This window comes from Chiloscyllium punctatum, chromosome 32 (assembly GCF_047496795.1).
Source record: "Chiloscyllium punctatum isolate Juve2018m chromosome 32, sChiPun1.3, whole genome shotgun sequence".
NCBI lineage: Eukaryota > Metazoa > Chordata > Chondrichthyes > Orectolobiformes > Hemiscylliidae > Chiloscyllium > Chiloscyllium punctatum.
The window spans coordinates 14357325-14383522 of record NC_092770.1 but is presented as its reverse complement, the minus strand read 5'-3'; the positions used below and the strand labels follow the sequence as shown (position 1 = coordinate 14383522).

General features: G+C 41.2%; 1 protein-coding gene across 3 annotated transcripts in view; it reads right to left on the bottom strand.

The window, feature by feature from the left end:
- Positions 1–26198, bottom strand: part of LOC140457907 (tetraspanin-8-like) — a 41814-nt gene that overhangs the window by 5835 nt on the left and 9781 nt on the right. For 2 of the 3 annotated variants that reach the window (XM_072551683.1, XM_072551682.1), the window contains exons 2-7: positions 15969–16031; positions 13983–14108; positions 7411–7485; positions 7202–7297; positions 4377–4502; positions 13–96 (exon numbers count right to left, since the gene is read on the bottom strand). In XM_072551683.1, coding sequence (XP_072407784.1) covers positions 13–96; positions 4377–4502; positions 7202–7297; positions 7411–7485; positions 13983–14108; positions 15969–16031 — 570 coding nt within the window. The remainder of the gene's footprint in view (positions 1–12; positions 97–4376; positions 4503–7201; positions 7298–7410; positions 7486–13982; positions 14109–15968; positions 16032–26198) is intronic. The other variant, XM_072551684.1, reaches the window with a different exon arrangement.

Sequence of the window (26198 nt, the reverse complement as noted above, 5' to 3'; positions counted from 1 at the left end):
ACATTGTTTTACCTCAATCACTGCCAGTCCAAAGGCTATGCCAATTATTAAAATGAGGTTTGCTTTCAATATGTCATTAATGGCACTGATACAGGGCTAGAGTGGGGAAAGAAACAAAATTTTAAAAATGTTAAGTGTGTCCAAAGTATTAGGTTAGGTGAAAGCAACATTATGGATTGGCACATTAGTTATAGGGAAAGCATTTCTACAACTTTCCACTGATCTCCTACTTCCCATTTCAAAGGCGCTAACACTGATCTTCACTGAAGCTTTGACAAAGGGAGGAAAAAAAGATGGAACCTCACAGATAATCTCAGACGAGAGAAGATGGTGTGGGGAGGGGGAGGGGGAATACCTTCCTGCTGAATCATCATGGACCTCATGCAATGGCGAGACACCTTCTTAAAGTTAGCTGCATCTTGCAGGTTTTATCCCCAGTTTTAGGCAAAATATTCTGTGTCAGTTAAGATCGATGCCTTAAATTATTACCTTATAAATGCATTTTCTCAGTAGCAGCACAAATTTTCATTCCTACTTTCAAATGGAGGAATATAAGACTAAAAGCACTGCCTTAATTCCCTCGGCTTCTCATTATGCCTCACAGTCAATTTGTAACATTGCATACAAAGAGGACTGTTCACTCTTGCACGCTACACAACACTCTCAATCTCTATTTAGCCAAGAATGTGACAATAACACAATACACTGATTCCCACTCTGCTCTCTAAGTGCCTCATCCGGAACTAGAGATTTGACGCATTCAACCATTTTCAAGTTCTCTGGCTTTAATACTAGCCTTGGCTCAATGATAGCAGTCTCAGTCCATAACTAGAAAGTCATTGGCTCAAGGACAAAAGGTTTATACAAATAATAGGCTGGTACTTCAATGCAGTTCTAGGTGGGAGTGGAGGATGCTGAGTTTTGTTTAATTTGTCAAACAGGAGAAGGAGAAGATGAGCTGCTTTGTGAATGCTGCATTCCTTGGGGTGCAAGTGCACCCACAGTGTTGTAAGGGAGGGGTTTTTTTGACCTAGCAATGATGAAAGAGTGCAAATATTGTGTCATTTCAGGACACTGTGTGACTTCCATGCATCTGTTGCTCCTATCTTCCTACTTAATGGATATCACAGTTTTGAAAGGTGCTGGCAAAAGAACATCGGTGAGTTATTTTTGTGCTTTTCTAGTTGGCAAACACTGCTGCTACTGTGCAGAGAGGAAAGGGGAAGATAGATGTCAAATAAACAAGGTTGTTTCTCCTGGAGAGTGTTGAGCTTCTTGAGCACCATTGGAGCTGCACGCATCCAGGGAAGTGCAAATGAATGTTGGGTGTGAAATGTCAGATGAAGCAAAGCCCATTATTTAAAGAATAGTTCTGTGAAAGGGAGGTCAGATTTGACAATTTTGCTAAAGTTAATAAAATGGACCCAGTAGATATGGAGGATTTGGATTTCCTGAAGGCATTCGATAAGGTGCTGCATAAAAGATAATCGGATAAGACAGGTGCTCATGGCATTGTGAGTAATGTATTAGCATGGAGTAATGTGTAGAGTGTTGGTCCCCATATTTGAGAAAAGATACAATAACATTAGAGGCTGTATAAAAGATATACGCTACACTAATTTCTGGGATGGAGGGGCTGATGTATTGAAAACTGATAAATAGGTTAGGCTTTCATAAACCAAAATGATATAGCAGCATTTGAGGGCAGCTATTTGGATAATGATACCCAGAATACGACAGGAAGGGACAGGGTGTTTAGATTAGATTAGATTAGATTAGATTAGATTACTTACAGTGTGGAAACAGGCCCTTCGGCCCAACAAGTCCACACCGCCCCGCCGAAGCGTAACCCACCCATACCCCTACATCTACATCTACCCCTTACCTAACACTACGGGCAATTTAGCATGGCCAATTCACCTAACCTGCACATCTTTGTGACTGTGGGAGGAAACCGGAGCACCCGGAGGAAACCCACGCAGACACGGGGAGAACGTGCAAACTCCACACAGTTAGTCGCCTGAGGCGGGAAATGAACCCGGGTCTCCGGCGCTGTGAGGCAACAGTGCTAACCACTGTGCCACCGTGCCGCCCACATGTTAGAACATATAAAAACAGGGTCAAAGAGGAAAGAAACAATGAAAAGGAAAAAAGTAATGACTTGAATGCTAATAGCATGTGGAACAATTGAAGTAAATCAGTGGTACAAATAGAGGTAAACGGGTATGATCTTGTAGCCATTAGATACCAGGAAATCAAAACTGGGAATGAAATATTCAGGGGTACATGACTTTTCAAAGGACCTCATTACACATCATCAGATCCAAAAAACTTGATCTTTGGATTCAGAACAAATTGTTCTGGGAAAGGAAAGGAAGGGTAGTTGGGGAGGTTGCTAGTATGAGCTGGAATAAGAACAATAGCAAGAAATGTAGAAGCCATATGGGTGGAGGTTAAGAAAGATCAAAAAGACAAGACAACACTGGTAGGAGTAGTGTATAAGCCCCCAAACAGTAATTATCCAGTACAGCAGAGAATAAATAAGGACATGTAAAAAAACTACGCTAATCACGGATGACTTTAATTTTCATGCAGATTAATAAAGTCAGATTCACTGAGGCAGTGACAAGGAAGAATTCAGACTATATTTGGAACAGTTTCCGAGAACAATATGTTCTGAATCCAGAGATCAAGTTATTTTGGATCCAATGATGTGTAATGAGGTAGGTTTAATAATTGACCTCAGAGTAAAAAGATCCCCTAGAAAACAGGGACCTTGAGCATTCAGTTTGACAGTGAGAAACATGGGTCTGTAATAACTATGCTAAACTTAAAAAAAAGGTAATTACAAAGGAATGAGGGCAGAGCTAGCCTGAGTGAACTTCTGAAGGAGTTAATCTGCAAAGGCAGTTGGGGAACAATGGCAGACATTTTGGAAAATATACAGAGATCACAAAAAAACATATTCGAATGAGGAACATAGATTCTAGAAATGGTTAAGCTAACAATGAATAATCAGGGATGTTAAGGTTATCATCAAATTGAAGGAAAACAGAAAGTACAATGTGGGAAAGATCATTCTAAGTCAGAGGCTTGGGAAAGTTTTAAAAACCGAAAGATAATGAAAAGAAAATAAAGAGGGATAAGTGTTGAGGGTAAACTTGCAAACAGTGCAATTTGCAGATCTGCTAAAACCTGTTAAACTCTCAGTTTCCCACCATTATATACCATCTGCCAAGTTTTTACCCACTCACATGTCCTGTCTATATTCCTCTGTGTCATCCTCACAACTTGTCTCTTTTGCAAACTTGCCATAAGCACATTCATGTCCCTTGTCCGAGTTATTGATTTATATTGTAAATAATTGTAACTCCAATACCAATTTCTGTGGCACTCCACAATTTACAAGTTACAGCTTGTTGGCCTGAAAATGACCCTTCCTCTTTTCCCAACTATCTGTCTTCTGTTAATTCATCAAGCATCTACGCTAAAATATGACACCCGACGTTAAGCATCATTATGTGTAATACCTTATTGAACACCTTTTTAAAGTCCAAATATATTACATCTTCTTGTTCCTCTTATCTATACTGCTTGTTACCTCCTCAAAAATTCTAATAAATCTTCCAGTAGACTGGAAGACTTTTTATCTATTTCCTTCTGCTGTAGCCCATCAGAGTGTGGTGTGTCTCCCCTTTCTTGCATGAATCACAAAAAGCTAGAATTTAAGTTCACCCAATGTGAGCAGTTACATATCCAACCCTTATACAATAGGGACAATACCACATTCACTGAGGCTTTTCCCTTATATTCTTACTTCACTCATAGGCACAGGAAATGATGGCTTACAACATCAATACTCTGATGTCTTCAGTTGAAACAATGTGCTATCTGTAATCAAAGGATATCCAAAAGATTGGATAAAAGGAAGCCCAGAACTAGGGATCACAATCTACAAATAAGGAGCAGCGCTTGTGAATGGTGGACAGGCTTTGGGGAGTCAGGTGGGGAGTTACTCGGCACTGTGTTCCTACTTTCTGACCTTTTCTTATAGCTACTGTTTATGTGGCGAGTCCAGTTGAGTTTCCAGTCAATGGTAACCCTCAGGGTGTTGATAATGGGAATTCAGTGATGGTAACATCATTGAATTTTAAGGAGCAGTGATCAGATTGTTTCTTATTAGAGGTTGTCATTGCCTGGCACTTCTGTGGTGGAAATGTTGCTTGCCACTTGTCAGCCCAAGCTTCATTATTGTCCAGATCTTATTGTATTTGAACCTGCAGTATCTGAGCAGAAATTTTGCAGTAGTTCAAGTTCAACACTAAAAGCTTGAAGCAAGTTTCTTTTATATCTGTCAATTTCACAATATAAAGTACCTGAGCCCAAACAGATTTTCCATTTTCTGTTGTGACACACGCCTGCTTATCTATACAGTTGCAGGATGGTGGAATGGATGCTTCTGTCCAGTCCTGATATCCATGCAGCAGACCACAACACTGTTTCTTATGCCAGGAAAGAAAGGTAAAACAGAGAGAAAAGTTGCAATACATAATTATAAGTCAAAGACCTTAGCATTGAAGAAAAGCTCCACTTTTTTTATTTTACATAACCTTTCTTTGTCTTTATAGATGCGATTTAGATGTAATACACATTTAAGCAACAGTTCCCATTAAAAGTTAATAAGTGTGTTGAAGTCTCTGGTTCAAATCATGAGAAGTAGAATGTTTTGTATCAGAAGTGGTTGGAGTAGGGATTATTACAATTCTTAAGAGATAGTAAGATGAATTTTTGAAGCAGAGAATGATACATAGCTGTGAACAGAAAGCAAGTCAACAAGTTATGGCCTTTCTTGACTCTGTTCCTGTCCATTGTTTGATGCTGTTATACCAGGAAACAACTGAGTTTCTAATCAGAAAGCCAAATCTAAATTTTAAAAATGAAGAATTAAGAAAGCATATTATCACTGACAAGTTGACCCACTCAGGTACTTTCAATGCTCCAGAGGCTACCCTCAAAATTTGCTGAACTAGAATCTCATTTCAAAAACTGACTTGGCCTCAAGGGACACAGTGAAGTAGTGGTAATGTTGGTGGACTAGTATCCTGAGGTTCAGGCTAAAGTTCAAGGTGCAAGTCCTACTAGCTGTTGGAATTAATAAATAAATCTGCAATTGAAAACTAGTCTCAGTAATGGAGGCCATGGAACTATCACTAATAGACATAGAAGTCACTTTTTTTTTGCTAATTCACAGGGAAGAGAGCATCACTGGCTAGATTAGTATTTATTGCCCATCCCAGAGGGTAGTTAAGAGTCACCACGATGCTTTGGGTTTGGAGTTAAATGTACCTGGAAGGAAATCTACTGTCCTTACCTGATCCAGCTTATACCTGACTCGAGATCCAGAGACATGTGGCTGCCCCTTAACTACCTTTTGAAATAGTCTAGTCAAGTGCAACCAAGGTTTCCTCGTTAAGTCACTTTTAAAACTTGGCTGAATAAGTATGGCCATCAGGTGGTTATTACATACCAATGAGATGCTATGGATTACAGCGAGTGCAGTATAACTGTGCCAAATGGGACTTCTTGGAAGACAAAGAAAGGCACAATTCAATCTTACTGTGAGACTTAATTGCTGGTTGTTCTGCAGACTAGTCTATCTTCTCCAGGGTTCTTCTGGCATTTTTAAAAACAAAAACAATGTGTGAAAATAAGAAGAAGTGTCAATAGAAATCTAATAACTATTAGTGGTGGACATCAAAGACAGGAAATCTTCCCTGCAAAGGAGTGGTAGGACCATACTGACCCCGCAGGTACATCCACTGCTGTCCACTATCATGTAATTTGGCTCAGATTTGGCAACCCACAAGTGGGAAGTACAAAGACATATGTCTCATATAAAATAATTGAATGGCAGAGAAGAGTAACACACTCCTGGTTCCAACTTCAGCGGCTCTAGCCGAGATTAATATAATTTAGCTATAAAGTTCTTATATTGTGCACGCAAAATTATTATTTATTCCCAATGCAATGTGGAATCTTGCCAATTTTTGATCATAGACAGGCACTTCAGTCATTAATAGGATCATACTTAGTAAGGCACTTATACTATTTTTGCACTGAAGTAAAGTCATAACTTTAAACTGAAGCCCACTGAATGGCTGGAATTTGTGCTGGTGGTTTGAAAAGCTTTGGAATGCTTTACAATGTTAAAGCCCATTTATATAGCAAGTTATTGTTGCAGCCTTGACTCGAATTATTGTACATAATTTATTGCCCAGAGGGCAGTTAAGAGTCAACTACACTACAGTGGGTCTGAAGTCGCATATAAATCAGACCAGGTAAGGATAGCAGTTTCCTTCTCTAAAGGGCATCAGTCCAGCAGTTGGGTTTTTCAAATGATTGACAAGAGTCTCATAGCCATTATTAGACTCTTAATTGCAGATATTTGTTGAATCCATTTGCCAACGCAGGAATTGAACTCTCAGAACATTCCCAGAAAGGCAATGCACTCATCCAGTCTTGATAATAAGACTGCAGCACAATAGGAAGCACTTTATTTGGGATATCTACAGGGCAACCTCGATTATCTGAACATCGATTATCTGAATTTCAGATTATCCAAACAAGATCTTACGTTCCCGATGCTTGAGTAAACTGTACAGGTACAAGATCCTTTATCCGAAATGCTCAGGATCAGCTGTTTTTCAGAATTTTTCGGTTTTCAGAATGTGACAATTTAATGGTGAAATTTCTAAAAATCTTACCAGAGAAGTAGACTTCTAACTAAGAACATGCTTGGCCATGTTCCCCCCCCCACGTCGCATCTGAGTGACATACATCGAATGTGTGTCGACTTGGGGACATTCACAGAGAAAGCTCAGGCCTGTCGGTGATTGGCCACGCCCTCAATGTCGCATCAGAGTGACACACATCGAGTGGGTGTCGACTTGGGTTAACTGCTTGCTTGCTTGCCAATGAGAAAAAAAACTTCACAGAAAAACCTTCGGATTTCGGAGCTTTTCAGTTTTTGGATGTTCAGATAAAGGATCTTATTATCCAAATATTCAATTATCTGAACAAAATACTCCCTGCCAGTGCTTTTCAGATTATCGAGGTTGCCCTGTACATAAGAATTTCTCTGTATTATTGTCTTGAATGGAAGAGCATTGGAGTATTGATATAAATTTAGGATCAGACTTACCTCCTCCTGGAAATCTTCTACCTCTTTCCTAAATTTTTCTTCTTGCTTATTTAATGGGATAAGTTCATAATATGTTTCATTTAACATTGATGCAATCTTGAATAAAGAAACAGAGTGTTTGTTTCAGCACTAATGTATTCTGGATCAAACTAGAAATTATTTCAATTACTATGTTTTTGAATGAAATGCAAACATATGGAAAGGATTACCTTAGATTTATAAACAACACCTAGAATACCTGCAGTTATCTGAAAAGTCAGAATAAGAAGCAGTCCGATAAAGAACTGTGAAACAAGAGAAAGATAACAAAATGAAGAATGTATGACAGCGGATAATTATATCCAAAGACTTAGACACATTCAGCCATTATTTTAAGTTGTGTCTTCATTTATCCACTGTGCATAAATCTTTGTTGCCATTGCCTCCACTAAGAATAACTCTATATCGTGCTTTTTTGATCTTTGTTGAATTTCTGACCATCTTTTCTGCCAATTGGATGCAAATGTCAAGGAGACTATGATTTATTCAAGTATTTTGTGAAATATGGGCTTATGTTTTCAATCTGCATCTTATGCCACATTTGCTCCACTTTATTGGATTTGCCCATCATACATTTTTTTAACATCTACAACAATCTAAGAAATAGGGAGCAAAGAGAAGAAAGTTCCAGCCTAAATGAGGAAAGGGACCAGCTTTAAGGGCAAGAAACTTTGCTACCAGTGAGAAAGCCTCCTGAAACAAATCCCAAATGGACATTCAAGAAGTAGTTCATTGGACTCGAGACATTAATTCTGTTTCTCTCTCCACTGATGCTGCCAGACCTGCTGTGTGGAAAAGTGGTCAGTTTGAATGGTCAAAACCTTGACCCACCCCCCCAATCCACATCCCTAATCCATGGTGGCAGGTCAAGGTCCTCAAGTGGTTCATTAATCAACCCCACTTAATGTCTTTGGTGGTGCAGTTGTTGCCGAGGTGGTGAGAAGGAGGTGGGTATCTCTTGGTGCCAATCTGATTATTTTCCTTCCTGCCACTTCCAAGAAAGGGAAAATCTGAGTTGAGAATCAAGAGCAAACAAAAGACTGAAAATATTGATTAAAAATAAAACTTCATATTTACCACAAAATAGTGACAGTGTTGACATTTACCACATCCAGTGTTTTGCAAGTGGAAGTTAAAACAATATCATAAGTATGACAAACTTAACAAAATAGTTTTTGTGACTTAGCTACATGGCTACACAGAATAAAGTTCTGACATATTGCAAGTAATGACTTTCTGCTAGACCTGCCTTAGGGCAATGCAAGCTAACACCACCATTATACAGCTGGCTTCATGCCATTCTTTATTCTTAGAGGAGAGCTTTGTATGGAATGAGAACCATGAATAGGAGAGATAATAATGGAAAATAAGCAGATGGTTGAGGAATAGAATAGTTTTTGTTTGCATCAGCCTTCACTGTACAGGATACAACTAACATCCCTGAAATAGCTTTCAAGCAGGAAATGGAAGGGGAGGAGAAACTCAAGTATATTAGAACCACCAGGGAGGTGGCACTGAGCAAATTCTTGAAACTGTTGGCTGACAAGTTTATGGATCTGATGCATTTTTTTCGAGGATCCTAAAAGAAGTAACTATGAAATGATATTTTCTAAAATTCCCTAAATTTGGGGAGGCTTCCATTAAAATAGAAATGTAACTACGTTATTTAAAAAGGAAAACAGAAAGTAGGACACGAAAGGCCAATTATCTTAACAACTGGCATCAGGAAAATCTTGGAAGCTATTAACGACATTACATCAGGGTCCTTAGATAAAATTCAACGTAACATGGCAGAGTCAACATGGTCTTGTGTAAAAGAAACCATGTTTAACTGGCTTGCTAGAGCTCTTTGAAGAAGTAATATGTGCCATAGATAAAGGGAAACTGGTGGATGTAGTGTACTTAGATTTTCTGAAGGCAGTTGGTAAGATACTACATCAATTACAGAAATACAAGCTCATGTAGCTGAGAATAATATATTGGCATGAATAGATGATTGGCTAGCTAACAGGGGGAAGAAGGGAGACCTTAATGTTTCTTTTTCTAGTTGGCGTGATGAAACAAGTGGTGTGCCAAAGGAACAGTATCAGGGTCTCAAATGTTTACAAGTTACATAAGTGAATTGGATGAAGTGATTGAAGGTGTGGTCACTGAATTTGTTGATAACACAAGTATATGGAGGAAAATGAGTTGTGAAGAGGACATACCTATCCTTTGCCCATTCTGAGTGGGAGCAGATGTTCGTAGGGAAAGGGATGGCTGGAAAATGGGAAGCCTTCAGAAATGAGATAACGGGAGTCCAGAGATCGTATATTCCAGTTAGGGTGAAAGGAAACGCTGGTAGGTGTAGGGAATGCTGGATGACTAGAGAAATTGAAGGTTTCATTAAGAAAATGAAGGAAGCATATGTCAGCTATAGACAGCATAGATCAAGTGAATCCTTGGAAGAGTATAAAGGCAGTAGGAGTACACTTAAGAGGGAAATCAGGAGGGCAAAAAGGGGATATATGAGATAGCTTTGGCAAATAGAGAAACAGAATCTGAAGGGTTTTTTATAAATACAGTAAGGACAAAAGGGTAACAAGGGAGAGAATATGGCCTCTCAAAGATCAGCAAGGCGGCCTTTGTGTGGAGCAGGAGGGGATGGGGGAGATACTAAATGAGTATTTTGCATAAGTGTTTACTGTGAAAAAGGTTATGGAAGATATAGAATGTAAGGAAATAGATGGTAACATCTTGAAAAATGCCCATATTATAGAGGAGGACTGGATGTCTTGAAACACATAAATACGGGACCTGGGTGTACCCTGGAACTCTGTGGGAAGTTAGGAAAGTGATTGCTGGGCCCCTTGCTGAGATATTTGTACTATTGATAGTCACAGGTGAGGTGCCAGAAGACTGGAGGTTGACTTAAGTGGTGCCACTATTTAAGAAGGGTGGTAAGGACAAGCCAGGGAACAATAGACCGGTGAGTCTGATGTCAGTGGTGGGCATGTTGTTGGAGGGAATCCTGAGGGACAGGATGTACATATACAGGGGAATCCCGATTATCCGAATACCAATTATCCGAAAATCAAATTATCTGAAGGAGATCTTGAGGTCGATAGAAACATTACATCAGAGACTTGTTTCCAACAGTGATCGCGTCTTTTGTTTACAGTGGTTAAACAGGCACCATCTCCAAATGACTGACTTCCCGCCCCCCTCTCTCTCCCCACACATTCCCTGGAGTTCTATAGAGGGGCGTACCCTAATATACATCCCACCGTCGTCCCAGGAATAATCTCTCCAACATTGTCCTGTGCAGGGCAAACGTGGAACCTGTTAAAAAGTTGCAGTTAAAAGTTCTGTGTGTGGCTGTGGCTGTGTCTGTGCGCTATTTGGAGACTTTTTGGAGTCTTATTGCTGGTGTGCAGTCAGGATGTCCAGAGAGGTCGGAGGTGAGTCGTGCGCTTTGTGCTGGGGGACAGGGGCAGTGTTGGAACAGGTTTGGGGGCAGGGTTGGGACATGGGGGTGGAGTTGGACGGGGTTGGACCGGGTTGGGGATGGGGGACAGGGTTGGGGGCGGGGGGACGGGGTTGGACTTGGGGTGCAGGCATGGAGAGGTGTTGGGGGTGGGGGCTCACGTGCTCTGTGCTGGGATGGGGGGCGTGGGGGGGGTGCGGTCGCACGGGCAGTGTTGGGGGCGGGTGTTGCAGAATGTGTGTTGCTGCAGTCTCCTGAACGGGGAGCAGACCTTAAAACTCCAAGCCCTAGAGGAAAGGCATTTAATCAATTTTCCGAATAATCGATTATCTGAATGAAATAGTGCCCCCCATCCTGTTTGGATAATCAAGTTTCCACTGTAGTTGGAAAGGCAAGGACAGATTAGGGATAGGAGAAAGTGAGGACTGCAGATGCTGGAGATCAGAGCTGAAAAATTTGTTGCTGGAAAAGCGCAGCAGATCAGGCAGCATTCAAGGAACAGGAGAATCTAGTCAACATGGCTTTGTGCGTGTGAAGTCATGTCTCTCAAACTTGATTGAGTTTTTTGAAGAGATAATAAAGACGATTGATGAGGGCTGAGCAGTAGACGCGTTCCATATGGACTTCAGTAAGATATTCGGCAAGGTTCCCCATGGGAGACTGGTTAGCAAGATTAGGTCGCACGGAATACAAAGAGAATTAGCCCTTTGGATAAAGAACTGGTTCAAAGTTAGAAGATAGGGGGTTAGTGGTGGAGGGTTGTTTTTCAGACTGGAGGCCTGTGACCAGTGGAGTGTCACAAGGATTGGTGCTGGGTCCTCTACTTTTCATCATTTACATAAATGATTTGGATGTGAGCATAACAGGTATAGTTATTAAGTCTTCAGATGACACCAAAATTGGAGGTGTAGAAGACAGCGAAGAAGGGTACCTCAGATTACAATGGGATCTTGATCAGATGGGCCAATGGGCTGAGGAGTGGCAGATGGAGTTTAATTTAGATAAATGTGAGGTGCTGCATTTTGGGAAAGCAAATCTTAGCAGGACTTTTCCACTTAATGCTAAGGTTCTAGGGAGTGTTGCTGAACAAAGAGACCTTGGAGTGCAGGTTTTTAGCCCCTTGAAAGTAGAATCACAGGATAGTGAAGGTGGCATTTGGCATGCTTTCATTTATTGGTCAGAGTATTGAGTATAGGAGTTGGGAGGTCATGTTGCAGCTGTACAGGACATTGGTTAGGTCACTTTTGGAATATTGCATGCAATTCTGTCCTCCTTCCTATCAGAAGGAAGTCATGAAACTTGAAAGGGTTCAGAAAAGATTAACAAGGATGTTGCCAGGGTTGGAGGATTTGAGCTATAGGGAGAGGTTGACAAGGCTGGGGCTGTTTTCCCTGGAGGGTTTAAGGCTGAGGGGTGACCTCATACAGGTTTATAAAATCATGAGGGGCATGGATAGGGTAAATAGACAAGGTCTTTTCCCTGGGTGAGGTAGTCCAGAACTAGAGGGCGTAGGTTTAGGGTGAGAGGGGAAAGATATAAAAGAGTACTGAGGGGCAACTTTTTCACAAAGAGCGTGTTACATGTGTGGAATGGGCTGGCAGTGGAAGTGGTGGAGGCTGGTACAATTGCAACATTTAAAAGGAAGCTGGATGGGTATATGAATAGGAAAGGTTTGGAGGGATATGGGCTGGGTGCTGGTAGGTGGGACTAGATTGGGGTGGGATATCTGGTCGGCATGGACAAGTTGAACTGAAGGGTCTGTTTCCATGCTGTACATCTCTATGACTGATTGAATGGAGTTATGTAGATTTCGCAAATACACTGTAACATGTAAAATGTGAAATTGACAGCAAGGGTAAAAAAAAGCACATTATCCTAGATGGTATATGCACAGGCATCTGAATAGTCAGATGCACGAGTCACCAAAGTGTTACAAGGGGACATAAATTTAAGGTGAAGGGTGGAAGGTATAGGGGAGATGTCAGGGGTGGGTTCTTTACCCAGAGAGTGGTGGGGGCATGGAATGCGCTGCCCGAGGGAGTGGTAGAGTCAGATTCATTGGCGACCTTTAAGCGGCATTTGGATAGGTACATGGATGGGTGCTTAATCTAGGATAGAAGTTCGGCACAACATCGTGGGCCGAAGGGCCTGTTCTGTGCTGTATTGTTCTATGTTCTAAAGGTTTGTATGTAGGCACAGCAAGTAATTATGGAAGTTAACACTTATTGTGAGGGCGATTAAATTAAATTATATCAAGGGTTAGCGAGTTTTGAGAAGATTTGTAGGGTATTTTTGGTGGAAGTTCAGAGAAGATTTTCCAGATTAATACCTGAAATTAGTGGATTGAAAAGGCATGCAGTTAGAAGAGTTAGAAGTGAGCTCCTGAAGGGTCCTGACTGGGTGCATGTTAAGAGGATGGCTCATCTTGAGGGAGAATATGGAATGACATGTCATTGTTTAAAAATAAGAGTTTGCCCATTTAAGACAGAATTCGGAAGAAATTTTCTTGGAGGGTGGTGAAACTTTGGAATTCTTTTGCTGTAAAGCCACTGGAAATAGTGTTTTTGAATATTTTCAAGGTATTATAAAGCAAGGCAATGCAAGGTCAAATTGGAAGAAGGCAGCAACATGGAGTTATCAAATCAGTCATGATCTTATTGAAAGGCAAACCAGGCTTGAGGACCAAATGGTGATCTTCTGCTGCAAATTCACCTGTTTATATGTATACTTGAGTACTCACATATAGCTCTACTCACTGGCACAGTGTTGATAAAGACTGTGAAGGTATGGTCACCAAATTTGTTGATGGCATAACAATTGTTATGTTATCAATATCCCCAATTCTACCTGCTGTCTCAACATTTTCAAAGCTAAGAAAGATAGTTTTGCTGTGGCCTTTCAGTTACTGCATCTTAAAAGTCGCCCTTCCATTTTGGTATAAAATCTGGACTTTATCATGCAAAAAATCAACAAGGTCATTCAGAATCATGAAACCACTGTGCAAAGTTGTTGGTACAAAGCACAGTGCCAAAGAAAACAAGGATGTATTGCAAATTAAAACCTTTAAAACAGGAAAATAATCTCTTCCATCAGTGATGGAAATCAACAATGGGGCAGCTTTGGGTGATGGCATATAAAATATTGAATCAGCTGCCCATTACACAAGCTCTCCCTGAATTTCATTTCCATTGATGATCAGATTTATATCACAGTCGCCATGAAATTCACCTCTTGACATCTTACAAATATAATTAGCAATCAAAGACAAATACATACCAAAATTAACATGCATTTGCTTTCTTTAATAGCTCCACAACAACCAAGAAATCCAAGCACCATAATGATAGACCCAACAGTAATCAGAAGATTTATAGCAGGGTAAAATTCTTCCATATCTACCATCTGCAGTGAAAAGGAGATGATACATTAAAATAACACTTTAATTACAGTTTAGTTTAAAAGTGTACTTTGCCAAGGTTTGCATTTTTTAAATTTATTATAAATTGTTTCGAAAGTTTACAATATTGGAAGGTGTGTGGTACATTAAGCAAAGCAATTTGTAATTTATTAGAAACCCAAATCCCCACCAATTGGTTTGTCTGTGGATTCAGAGACATTTGCAAACCTCTGGAACTTTATTCTAACCATTTAATTCATTTTGGGCTCATCAATGTTCTATCCACTCAGCCCTACAATATTTTTTTCTCCCGTCAACTGTCCATTTAGTTTCCTTTTGAAATCACCCCTTTTCATTTCTAACCTCCCCCAGGGTAGCAAGTTCTAATTATAGAGTCATAGTCATAGAGATGTATAGCACAGAAACAGAACCTTCAGGCCAACTCATCCATACCAACCAGATATCCCAACCTAATCTAGTTCCCATGTGCCAGCATTTGGCCCATATCTCTCTAAACCCGTCCTATTCGCATACCCATCCAGATGCCTTTTAAATGTTATAAATTGTACCAGCCACCACCACTTTCTCTGGCAGCTCATTCCATACACGCACCACCCTCTGCATGAAAAAGTTGTCTCTTAGGTTCCTATTAAATCTTTCTCCTCTCACCCTAAACCTATGCCCTCTAGTTCTGGACTCCCCCACCCAGGGAAAAGACCTTGTCTACTTATCCTATTCATGCCCCTCATGATATTATAAACCTCTACAAAGTCACCTCCCAGCCTCCGACACTCCAGGGCAAACAGCCCCAGCCTATTCAGCCTTTTCCTACAGCTCAAGCCCTCCAACCCTGGCAATATCTTGTAAATCCTTTATGAACCCTTGTAAGTTTCACAACATCCTTCTGTTAGGAACAAGACTAGAACTGCAAGCAATATTCTACATGTGGCCTAACCAAGCATCCTGTACAGCCGCAACATGACCCCCCCCCCAACTCCTATACTCAATGCTGTGACCACTAAAGGAAAGCATACCAAATGCCTTCCTCAATATCATCTCTAGCTGAGACTCCACTTTCAAGGAACTATGAACCTGCACTCCAAGGTCTCTTTGACAACACTCCCCAGGACCTTACCATTAAGTGTATAAGTTTAGCTCTGATTTGCTTTTCCAAAATGCAGCACCTCACATTTATCTAAATTAAACCCCATCTTCCACTCCTCAGCCCTTTTTACACACTGCATAAAAAAGTTTTTCACATCCTTCAAAAAACACACCATTATCCTTTCAATACCTACTCCCTTATTCCCAATCATTGCGCATCCACATCTTTTGTTAAAAGTAAAATCTGCCTTTCCCAGCCATTGGATCATCAGTTAATGGCAGTTCTATCTAAACATGTCAATCAATCTTATATGCCTCAATAAAATCTCCTCTCAATCATTTTTTTACCAAGGAGGATAATCTGGATGGACGCTTCAACACAATACTGAAGGGCAGAAATGCATTTAAAAAATATAATTAATACATAAAAGATTATGGGGCACTATTTCAAGAAATAGCATGGGTGACCTCCCTGGGATCCTACCCAATAGTTATCCCTCAAATCAACCTTACTAAAACAGCTTATCTGATTCCTGTTCATATGATTTTAAGGTATACATTTTTTGCTGCTTTCTTTCCTACATTGTAACAATGACTACATTCCAAACAAAGAAGCTCTTTATTGACTAGAATGTGCCTCAAGCCGCTGGGGGAGGTTGAGAAAACAGCCCCATTAAAGCAAACCCCTTTTTTTAATATAGAAAGTCGATTGTAACTCCTTTACATTGGGAATACTTCTGAAAAACAACAGTCATTGTCACCTTCTTCGCCTCTTTGCTCACACGAAGCCATACTGCCACTCCAAGTATGATTGAACCACACATCTGAAAGCCAAAAAGATTTAAGGTTTTAAAAATACTTGCTTAAACAAGAAAAATGTTCCAGCTAGTTCAGTATAAGTGACAATTTCCCATCCCCAAAAGAAAATGGAACGATATAGTCATCTCACATAAAATCAAAAGGAAAAATAAAAATGAAACATGTTGTAGAGCATCTATGGAGAGAAAAACAGAGATAATGTTTTGGGTCTGCTAGAACTCTTCTTCAGAATATCACGTGTGACAGAAAATAAATGATGGATAATACACCATTATAATGATGGGATTATAACTGTATGGAATTTTATAGCACAGATGCAAAACAATCAGGCCATTTGAAATCACCCACCATTCCCATTCCTTTTTGCATATCTTTTTCAATGTTCTTTGTTCCATAGTGGATCTAAATTACTTAAATATTATATGGCTGGGAGAGAAAAAAATTTAAGATATGTAAAGATCTGCTAATGACTTGAGTTGTCTTTGCATTCTGCAATATTTAGTTGTGTTTATAATCTACAAAGCATGAAAAATAGTCAATAGGTCTATTCAAACATTGAGCCTAATCATAATCTTTATTTTTAGATGATAGATAATTCATGAACCAAAGAACTAGCTATCATGAAAAGTGAACATTAAGGAATTACTGATACAGAAGAATCAATGTTGCACACAGCACATTACCAAAACATTACATGAAAGCTATTTGCCAGAATTATTTTAAAGTATTATGATCTTATTGTTTTAAAGTATTATTTATTTCAAATAAATGTGCATTAAAATATGTTAATCTTCTTTTTCATGGATTAATTTTGTGCAAAGTAAACCAGCAATACTTAAATCTTTGACATTGTACAATCTGAAAAGCAATTATGCTAAATGAACCTGAAAAGCAGGAGGCCAGCAGTTATTGAAAGTCTGAGGGAGCAGTATGATTTATTAGAAAAGAAAGCTCATGTATTGAAATATAAGTAAGTTACCAATACTCTTGGTTGCATTGTGCAGATGATTGCTCAGAAATGCCAGTTATAAGACCTGGCTTAAAGGTTTCCACGTAGGAATAGTCCCTGGACCTCCTATTTAAAAGGAGGTGATTTCCCAAACTTCGAATTTTAAATGTTTAGATTGTTGAAGAGAATGGTCCCTATTGTCTAAACATTTACACTATATTCAGTTCCAAATTGATGCTCCAATGTATTTCCTATTCTTATTTTCTCCAATGAATTTTAGAAATAGAAATTATAATGCATCAAGAAGCTTTCATTGCCAAATATTAAATGTTGTCCCTTGCTTATCATTATGGTATTAAAAAAAATAAATTATTATTGGTAGTTAAGTATTCCATATTTTAACAACAATTTCAGAATTTTAAAAATAAACACTTCCCTGTAATGGTTGAGATAATTAACCCTTCATTTTCCTAGCAGTGGACATTGTTTACTGTCAATACCTGAATAAAAGCAGTTTTTAAGACTAAATCTTTAGCTAAATATTAGAGGAACAACTTCCACACAAATGAAAATCTCTCCCCTCCAATCATCTTGCTATCACGCAGATGCCAGGTAGGAGACTGTTCCTACCAAGCCCATTCCTACAAGTGGTTCAAAAAGGAACAAAAAAATTTGTATTACTGAAATTTTACTATTATTAATTAATAACAAAACCACCTCAGTGGAAACAGACATTAGTGTACATTAATCAAAAATGTAATATATACCAATGTTTACAATTTCAGTTTTTCTCACAGTACTGAAGTGAATATGTATTAAAAATTCACTCTCCTCATCATGTCAGGTTTCAATTTTATTCTGGATTTGCATAACATTGATCAACAACATCAATTTCAATCATCTCATTGGCCACATCATTCCACAAATAGCCATCTTCTGTATTGTCAAGTGCATTGGAAAATCTACATTTCAATTATTTGACAATCATTTCCAAACTGACTTCATTCCAGGTCTTTACAACCCACTCACAAGAGACTACTAAAGTCAGAGTCCACATGCTGCCTCACTTGATGATAGCCTTCTCTCCTCCAATCATGGAGTCAGAGAGATGTACAGCACGGAAACAGACCCTTTAGTCCAACTCGTCCATACCGACCAGATAAACTGAATTAATCTAGTCCCATTTGCCAGCACTTGGCCCATATCCCTCTAAACACTTCCTATTCATATACACATCCAGTTGCCTTTTAAATGTTGTAATTGTACCAGCCTCCACCACTTCCTCTAGCCGTTCATTCCATACACACACCACCCTCTGTGTGAAAAAGTTGCTCCTTAGGTTCATTATAATTTTTTCCCCTCTCACGTTAAACCTATGCCCTCTAGTTCCAGATTCTCTCAGTGAAAATACCTTCGATTTTACTCTATTCATGCTCCTCGTGATTTTATAAACCTTTATAAGATCAACCCTCAGCTTCCGATGCTCCAGGGAAAACAGCCCCAGCCTATTCAGCCTCTCCCTATAGCTCAAATCCTCCAACCCTGGCAAATTCCTTGTAAATCTTTCTGAAACCTTTCAAGTTTTACAACATCCTTCTGATAGGAGGGAGACCAAATTTGCACACAATATTCCAAAAGTGGCCTAATCAATGTCCCGTACAGTTGCAACATGACATCCCAACTCTTATACTCAATGCTCAAACCAAAGTCCACATAGATCACGTGCACCGCTCTGCCCTCATGAATCCTCTTCATTACTTCTTAACAAAAACTCAATCATGTTAGTGAGACATAATTTTCCATGCACAAAACCATGTTGACTACCCCTAATCTGTCCTTGCCTTTCCAAATACATTTAAATCTTGTCCCTCTGGATTTCCTCCAACAACTTGCCCGCCACTGATGTCACACTCACCGCTCTATAGTTCCCTGTCTTTTCCTTACCACCTTTCTTAAATAGTGGCAGCACATTAGCCAACCCCCAGTCTTCCAGAGCCTCACCTGTGACTATCGATGATACAATATCTCAGCAAGGGGCCAAGCAATCACTTCTCTAGCTTCCACAAGAGTTTGAGGGTACACCTGATCAGGTCCTGGGGATGCATCCACCTTTATGTGTTTTAAGACATCCAACACCACCTCCTCTGTAATATGGACATTTTTCAAGATGTCACCATCTATTTCCTCACATTCTATATCTTCCATGTCCTTCTCCACAGTAAACACTGATGCAAAATACTCGTTTAGTATCTTCCTCATCTCCAGCGGTTCGACACATAGGCTGATCTTTGAGGAGCCCTATTCTTACCCTAGTTGCCATTTTGTCTTTAAATGAATTTATAAAATCCTTTTGGTTTCTCCTTAACCCCTTTTACCAAAGCTAACTCATGTCTCCTTTTTGCCCTCCTGATTTCCCTCTTAAGTATACTTCTACTGCCCTTATACTCTGCTAAAGATTCACTCGATCTCTGCTATCTATACCTGACATACACTTCTTTCTTTTTCTTAACCAAAACCTTAGTTTCTCGTCATCCAGCATTCCCTGCACCTACCAGCCTTTCCTTTCACCCTAACAGGAATACCCTGCCTCTTGACTGTCATCTCATTTTTGAAGGCTTCCCATTTTCCAGCCATCCCTTTACCTGTGAACATCTGCCCCCAATCAACTTCTGAAAGTTCTTGCCTAATACTGTCAAAATCATTCCACTTCATTTGGGTGGCATGGTGGCTCAGTGGTCAGCACTGCTGTCTCACAGCACCATGGTCCCAGGTTCAATTCCAGCCTTGAGCGACTGTCTGTGTAGAGTTTGTACATGCTCCCGTGTCTGCATGGGTTTGCTCCGGTTTCCTTCCACAGTCCAAAGATGTACAGCTTAGGTGAATTGGCCATGCTAAACTGCCCATAATGTTAGGTGCATTATTCAAGCGTAAATGTAGGAGAATGGGTCTGGGTGGCTTGCTTGCTCTTCAGAAAGTCGGTGTGGACCTGTTGGGCCATAAGGCCTGTTTCCACACTGTAGGGAACCTAACCTTCATCATTGCATCTTTGAAGGGTTTGATTAGAGACCTGAACAAGGCTGATTTAACCATTGAAAATCAGAGTTTCATGATCCAACTTCAGCATCGTCATCAACAAGCTGTAATCAAGTTAGTTTTACTCTTTAAAGTAATCCTCCCAGTCTCAAATTCCAAACTCAAATTCCTCTGCCATATTTTCCAGCCAACTGTCTTTTATTTTGAGATGGACAACAACTTCTTTTGGACATTAATGTTTTGGGAAGGTATCCTTTTATCATTAGCACTGCCTTACACTTTGTAACATCAGACATACACAATAGAGCTCCTGTGAATCTACACTTCTCAAAACCAGTGCAGTGGTTTCTGTCCTGATTACCTCATGGTATGCACCCCATCTGTCAGTAGGTGACACGAGGCAAGGGATGTTTCAGGTAGTTTATTGCCACCAAATTATCTTTGTCTACATTTCAATCAAACCTTTTGGACAAATTTCACACACGGCTGTGGCAGGTAGAACTTGAACTTGGGCATTCTGTCTTACAGGGATTTGTCATGCAAGATCTTACCCCCTCCCTCCCTGTTGTACTGTGTCAAAGACCTGTCTGATTAACATAGTCTTGCTGCCATGCAGTAAATCATCTTGTTGAATAAGACAAATGCCTCTACTGTTTAGCCTCACCAGTCATACACCACTGGTACTAATACAGGCTTTGGACACAGTATAGACAAAGCAGAGGCGTGATTGCATGGTGCAGTGGTAGTGGTACCTCTAGGTTAGACTGTTCAGTGTACCTGCCTTGGAGATGTACTATAAACATGTCCAAACAAACGGATTTAAAAACAGAAGGAAAATTGATGGCAGTGAACTACGTCAAACAAGCCTTGTTCTGTGTCATATACTAACAGAGCTGGCAGATACTACAAGAAGATGCCAGCAATCTCACAAATGTCCGTCAATACATTCTTCCTTGTAGAACCATGGCTGCTCGGGTCAAGCAATTTATTTTTCTTGGTCAAGTTCTCTTTATGGGCATTGGTCTGGCTCACACGAAGTTAGATGCAGCTCACGTCTGTCAGTTTGTTAAGGAAGTTGGACATTTTCAGTCTGTGGCTGTTAGGTGAACAAGTAGACATTTTCAGATTCTCAGTCACATTACTAAAAAGGTTGCTTTTCACTCAGCACTCTATCACTGGCATTGACTGTTTATTTTTAAATGATGGAGCATTGAACATTTCAGCTAGTTCTGGAAAGATTGTGACTGCCTTTACACTGACAATATTAAACAGCTGTCTTATACAAACAAAGTAAATTAACAGAGTCATACAGATGTACAGCATGGAAACAGACCCTTCGGTCCAAACCGTCCATGCCGACCAGATTTCCCAACCCAATCTAGTCCCACCTGCCAGCACCCGGCCCATATCCCTCCAAACCCTTCCTATTCATAAACCCATCCAAATGCCTCTTAAATGTTGCAATTGTACCAGCCTCCACTACATCCTCTGGCAGCTCATTCCATACATGCACCACCCTCTGTGTGAAAAAAGTCGCCCCTTAGCTCTCATTTATATCTTTCCCCTCTTACCCTAAACCTGTGCCCTCTAGTTCTGGACTCCCCAACCACAGGGAAAAGACTTTGTCTACTTATCCTATTCATGCCCCTCATAATTTTGTAAACCTCTGTACGGTCATCCCTCAACCTCTGACACTCAAGGGAAAACAGCCCCAGCCTGTTCAGCCTCTCCCTATAGCTCAAATTCTCCAACCCTGACAACATCCTTATAAATCTTTTCTGAACCCTTTCAAGATTCACACCATCTTTCCAATAGGAAGGAGACCAGAATTGCACACAATATTCCAACAGTGGCCTAACCAATGTCCTGTACAGCCGCAACATGACCTCCCAACTCCTGTACTCAATACTCTGACCAACAAAGGAAAGCATACCAAACACCTTGCATTTATCTGAACTAAACTCCATCTGCCACTTCTCAGCCCATTGGCCCATCTGGTCCAGATCCTGTTGTAATCTGAGGTAACCCACTTTGCTGTACACTACACCTCCAATTTTGGTGACATCTGCAAACTTACTAACTGTACCTCTTATGCTCGCATCCAAATCAATTATGTAAATGACAAAAAGTGGAGGGCCCAGCACCGATCCTTGTGGCACTCCACTGGTCACAGGCCTCCAGTCTGAAAAACAACCCTCAAACACCATCCTCTGTCTTCTACCTTTCAGCCAGTTCTGTATCCAAATGGCTAGTTCTCCCTGTATTCCATGAGATCTAATCTTGCTAATCAGTCTCCCATGGGGAACTTTGTCAAACACCTTACTGAAGTCCATATAGATCACATCTACTGCTCTGCCCTCATCAATCTTCTTTGTTACTTCTTCAAAAAACCCAATCAAGTTTGTGAGATATGATTTCCCACGCGCAAAGCCATGTTGACTATCCCGAATCAGTCCTTGCCTTTCCAAATATATGTACATCCTGTCCGTCAGGATTCCCTCCAACAACTGAGGTCAGGCTCACTGGTCTATAGTTCCCTGGCTTGTCTTTACCGCCTTCTTAAACAGTGGCACCACTTTTGCCAACCTCCAGTCTTCTGGCACCTCACCTGTGATTATCGATGATACAAATATCTCAGCAAGATGCCCAGCAATCACTTCTCTAGCTTCCCACAGAGTTCTCGGGTACACCTGATCAGGTCCTGGGGATTTATCCACCTTTAACCATTTCAAGACATCCAGCACTTCCTCCTCTGTAATATGGACATTTTGCAAGATGTCACCATCTATTTCCCTACAGACTATATCTTCCATATTCTTTTCCACAGTAAATACTGATGCAAAATATTCATTTAGTGTCTCCCCCATTTTCTGTGGTTCCACACAAAGGCCGCCTTGCTGATCTTTGAGGGGTAAAAACAATGACTGCAGATGCTGAAAACCAAATACTGGATTAGTGGTGCTGGAAGAGCACAGCAATTCAGGCAGCATCCAACGAGCAGCGAAATCGACGTTTCGGGCAAAAGCCCTTCATCAGGAATAAAGGCAGTGAGCCTGAAGCATGGAGAGATAAGCTAGAGGAGGGTGGGGGTGGAGAGAAAGTAGCATAGAGTACAATGGGTGAGTGGGGGAGGAGATGAAGGTGATAGGTCAAGGAGGAGAGGGTGGAGTGGATAGGTGGAAAAGAAGATAGGCAGGTCGGACAAGTCAAGGAGACAGTAACTGAGCTGGAAGTTTGAAACTAGGATGAGGTGGGGGATGGGGAAATGAGGAAGCTGTTGAAGTCCACATTGATGCCCTGGGGTTGAAGTGTTCCGAGTGGAAGATGAGGCGTTCTTCCTCCAGGCGTCTGGTGGTGAGGGAGCGGCGGTGAAGGAGGCCCAGGACCTCCATGTCCTCGGCAGAGTGGGAGGGGGAGTTGAAATGTTGGGCCACGGGGCAGTGTGGTTGATTGGTGCGGGTGTCTCGGAGATATTCCCTAAAGCGCTCTGCTAGGAGGCGTCCAGTCTCCCCAATGTAGAGGAGACCACATCGGGAGCAACGGATACAATAAATGATATTGGTGGATGTGCAGGTGAAACTTTGATGGATGTGGAAGGCTCCTTTAGGGCCTTGGATAGAAGTGAGGGAGGAGGTGTGGGCACAGGTTTTACAGTTCCTGCGGTGGCAGGGGAAAGTGCCAGAATGGGAGGGTGGGTCGTAGGGGGGTGTGGACCTGACCAGGTAGTCACGGAGGGAACGGTCTTTGCGGAAGGCGGAAAGGGGTGGGGAGGGAAATATATCCCTGGTGGTGGGGTCTTTTTGGAGGTGGTGGAAATGTCGGTGGATGATTTGGTTGATGCGAAGGTTTGTAGGGTGGAAGGTGAGCACCAGGGGCGTTCTGTCCTTGTTACGGTTGGAGGGGTGGGGTCTGAGGGCGGAGGTGCGGGATGTGGACGAGATGTGTTGGAGGGCATCTTTAACCACGTGGGAAGGGAAATTGCGGTCTCTAAAGAAGGAGGCCATCTGGTGTGTCCTATGGTGGAACTGGTCCTCCTGGGAGCAGATACGGCGGAGGCGGAGAAATTGGGAATATGGGATGGCATTTTTGCAAGAGATAGGGTGGGAAGAGGTGTAATCCAGGTAGCTATGGGAGTCAGTGGGTTTGTAAAAAATGTCAGTGTCAAGTCGGTCGTCACTAATGGAGATGGAGAGGTCCAGGAAGGGGAGCGAGGTGTCAGAGATAGTCCAGGTAAATTTAAGGTCAGGGTGGAATGTGTTGGTGAAGTTGATGAATTGCTCAACCTCCTCGCGGGAGCATGAGGTGGCGCCAATGCAGTCATCAATGTAGCAGAGGAAGAGGTGGGGAGTGGTGCCGGTGTAATTACGGAAGATCAACTGTTCTACATAGCCAACAAAGAGACAGGCATAGCTGGGGCCCATACGTGTGCCCATGGCTACGCCTTTGGTCTGGAGGAAGTGGGAGGATTCAAAGGAGAAATTGTTAAGGGTGAGGACCAGTTCGGCCAAACGAATGAGAGTGTCAGTGGAAGGGTACTGTTGGGGACGTCTGGAGAGGAAAAAACGGAGGGCTTGGAGGCCATGGTCATGGCGAATGGAGATGTAGAGGGATTGGATATCCATGGTGAAGATAAGGCGTTGAGGGCCGGGGAAACAGAAGTCTTGGAGGAGGTGGAGGGTGTGGGTGGTGTCTCGATTGTCCGACCTGCCTATCTTCTTTTCCACCTATCCACTCCACCCTCACCTCCTTGACCTACCACCTTCATCTCCTCCCCCACTCACCCATTGTACTCTATGCTACTCTCTCCCCACCCCCACCCTCCTCTAGCTTATCTCTCCATGCTTCAGGCTCACTGCCTTTATTCCTGATGAAGGGCTTTTGCCCGAAACGTCGATTTCACTGCTCGTTGGATGCTGCCTGAATTGCTGTGCTCTTCCAGCACCACTAATCCAGATCTTTGAGGGGCCCTATTCTCTCCCTAGGTACCCTTTTGTCCTTAAATATATTTGTAAAAACCTTTTGAATTCTCCTTAATTCTATTTGCCAAAGCTATCACACATCCCTGTTTTGTCCTCCTGATTTCCATCTTAAATATACTCCTACTTCCTTTATAATCTTCTAAGGATTCACTCAATCTATCCTGTCTATACCTGACATGTGCTTCCTTCTTTTTCTTAACCAAACCCTCAATTTCTTTAGTCATCCAGCATTCCCTTTACCTACCAGCCTTATCTTTCACCCTGACAGGAATATACATTCTCTGGATTCTTGTTATCTCATTTCTGAAGGCTTCCCTGGATTCTCTCTTCTTTGTGTGGGTTCTGCTACAAGCCAAGGTGAAATCTTCGACTGGCTGTTCCTTGATTGGTTGGTCAATTTGCTCCTGTACCAGTTGTCTTTTGGGAGGCGGTCAGCCTTCTCCATCTTTCTGAATGAAGTGGAGGTCAAAATATGCGTGAAGAATCAAAAATAACAACTCTTGATCAGGAACAACATTCACATTTTCAAATCGCCATGTTCATTATGTTGCAATGTCAATTGTAGCATTGTATGTTCTGAACAATCATTCCAGCTGTGCCATGTGGAATCATCTCTGTAGACAGTATCTTTTGCTTCTTCAGCCGTGCTATCTTATCTGATACTCATGCTGATATCACGGTTCAAGTTAACAGGATACCCCCATAGGTCTAGACAAATGTTGTTTCTTCTGGTAGTTTGGATCAGCAAGGCCCTCTAAGATTGCCTGAGGCACCACTAATGATCATCAGTGTTCTGCAATGTAGACCCCTGCTGAGACCACCAGCATTTTGCTGTTCTGTAGTGGTATCTTGCTTCTATACATCTTCTGGAAGTGAGCTACAGTTTTACAAATACAGTATTCATTTGTCATGGCTGGGCTTTGGTTCATCACTGTGCCGCTTCTGATTTCTGCTTCCAGCACAATTTCAATAACTTTCTCCAAAGATAAAATTGGCAGTGAGCAAAGTTTCATCAAGAATTCTAACAACAATTCTGTCCGTAATGAATTCTGATTTCAAAGTTTCACATTCATGTTTTTCATTAATCTGTAAATGTTTATTAGTGAACTTAACAACAGATTTTCCTGAATTTGATTTGATTTAGTCTTATCACATACCAACATACATTGAAAATTATTGTTTTGCATGCTACCCAAACAAATCATACTTTA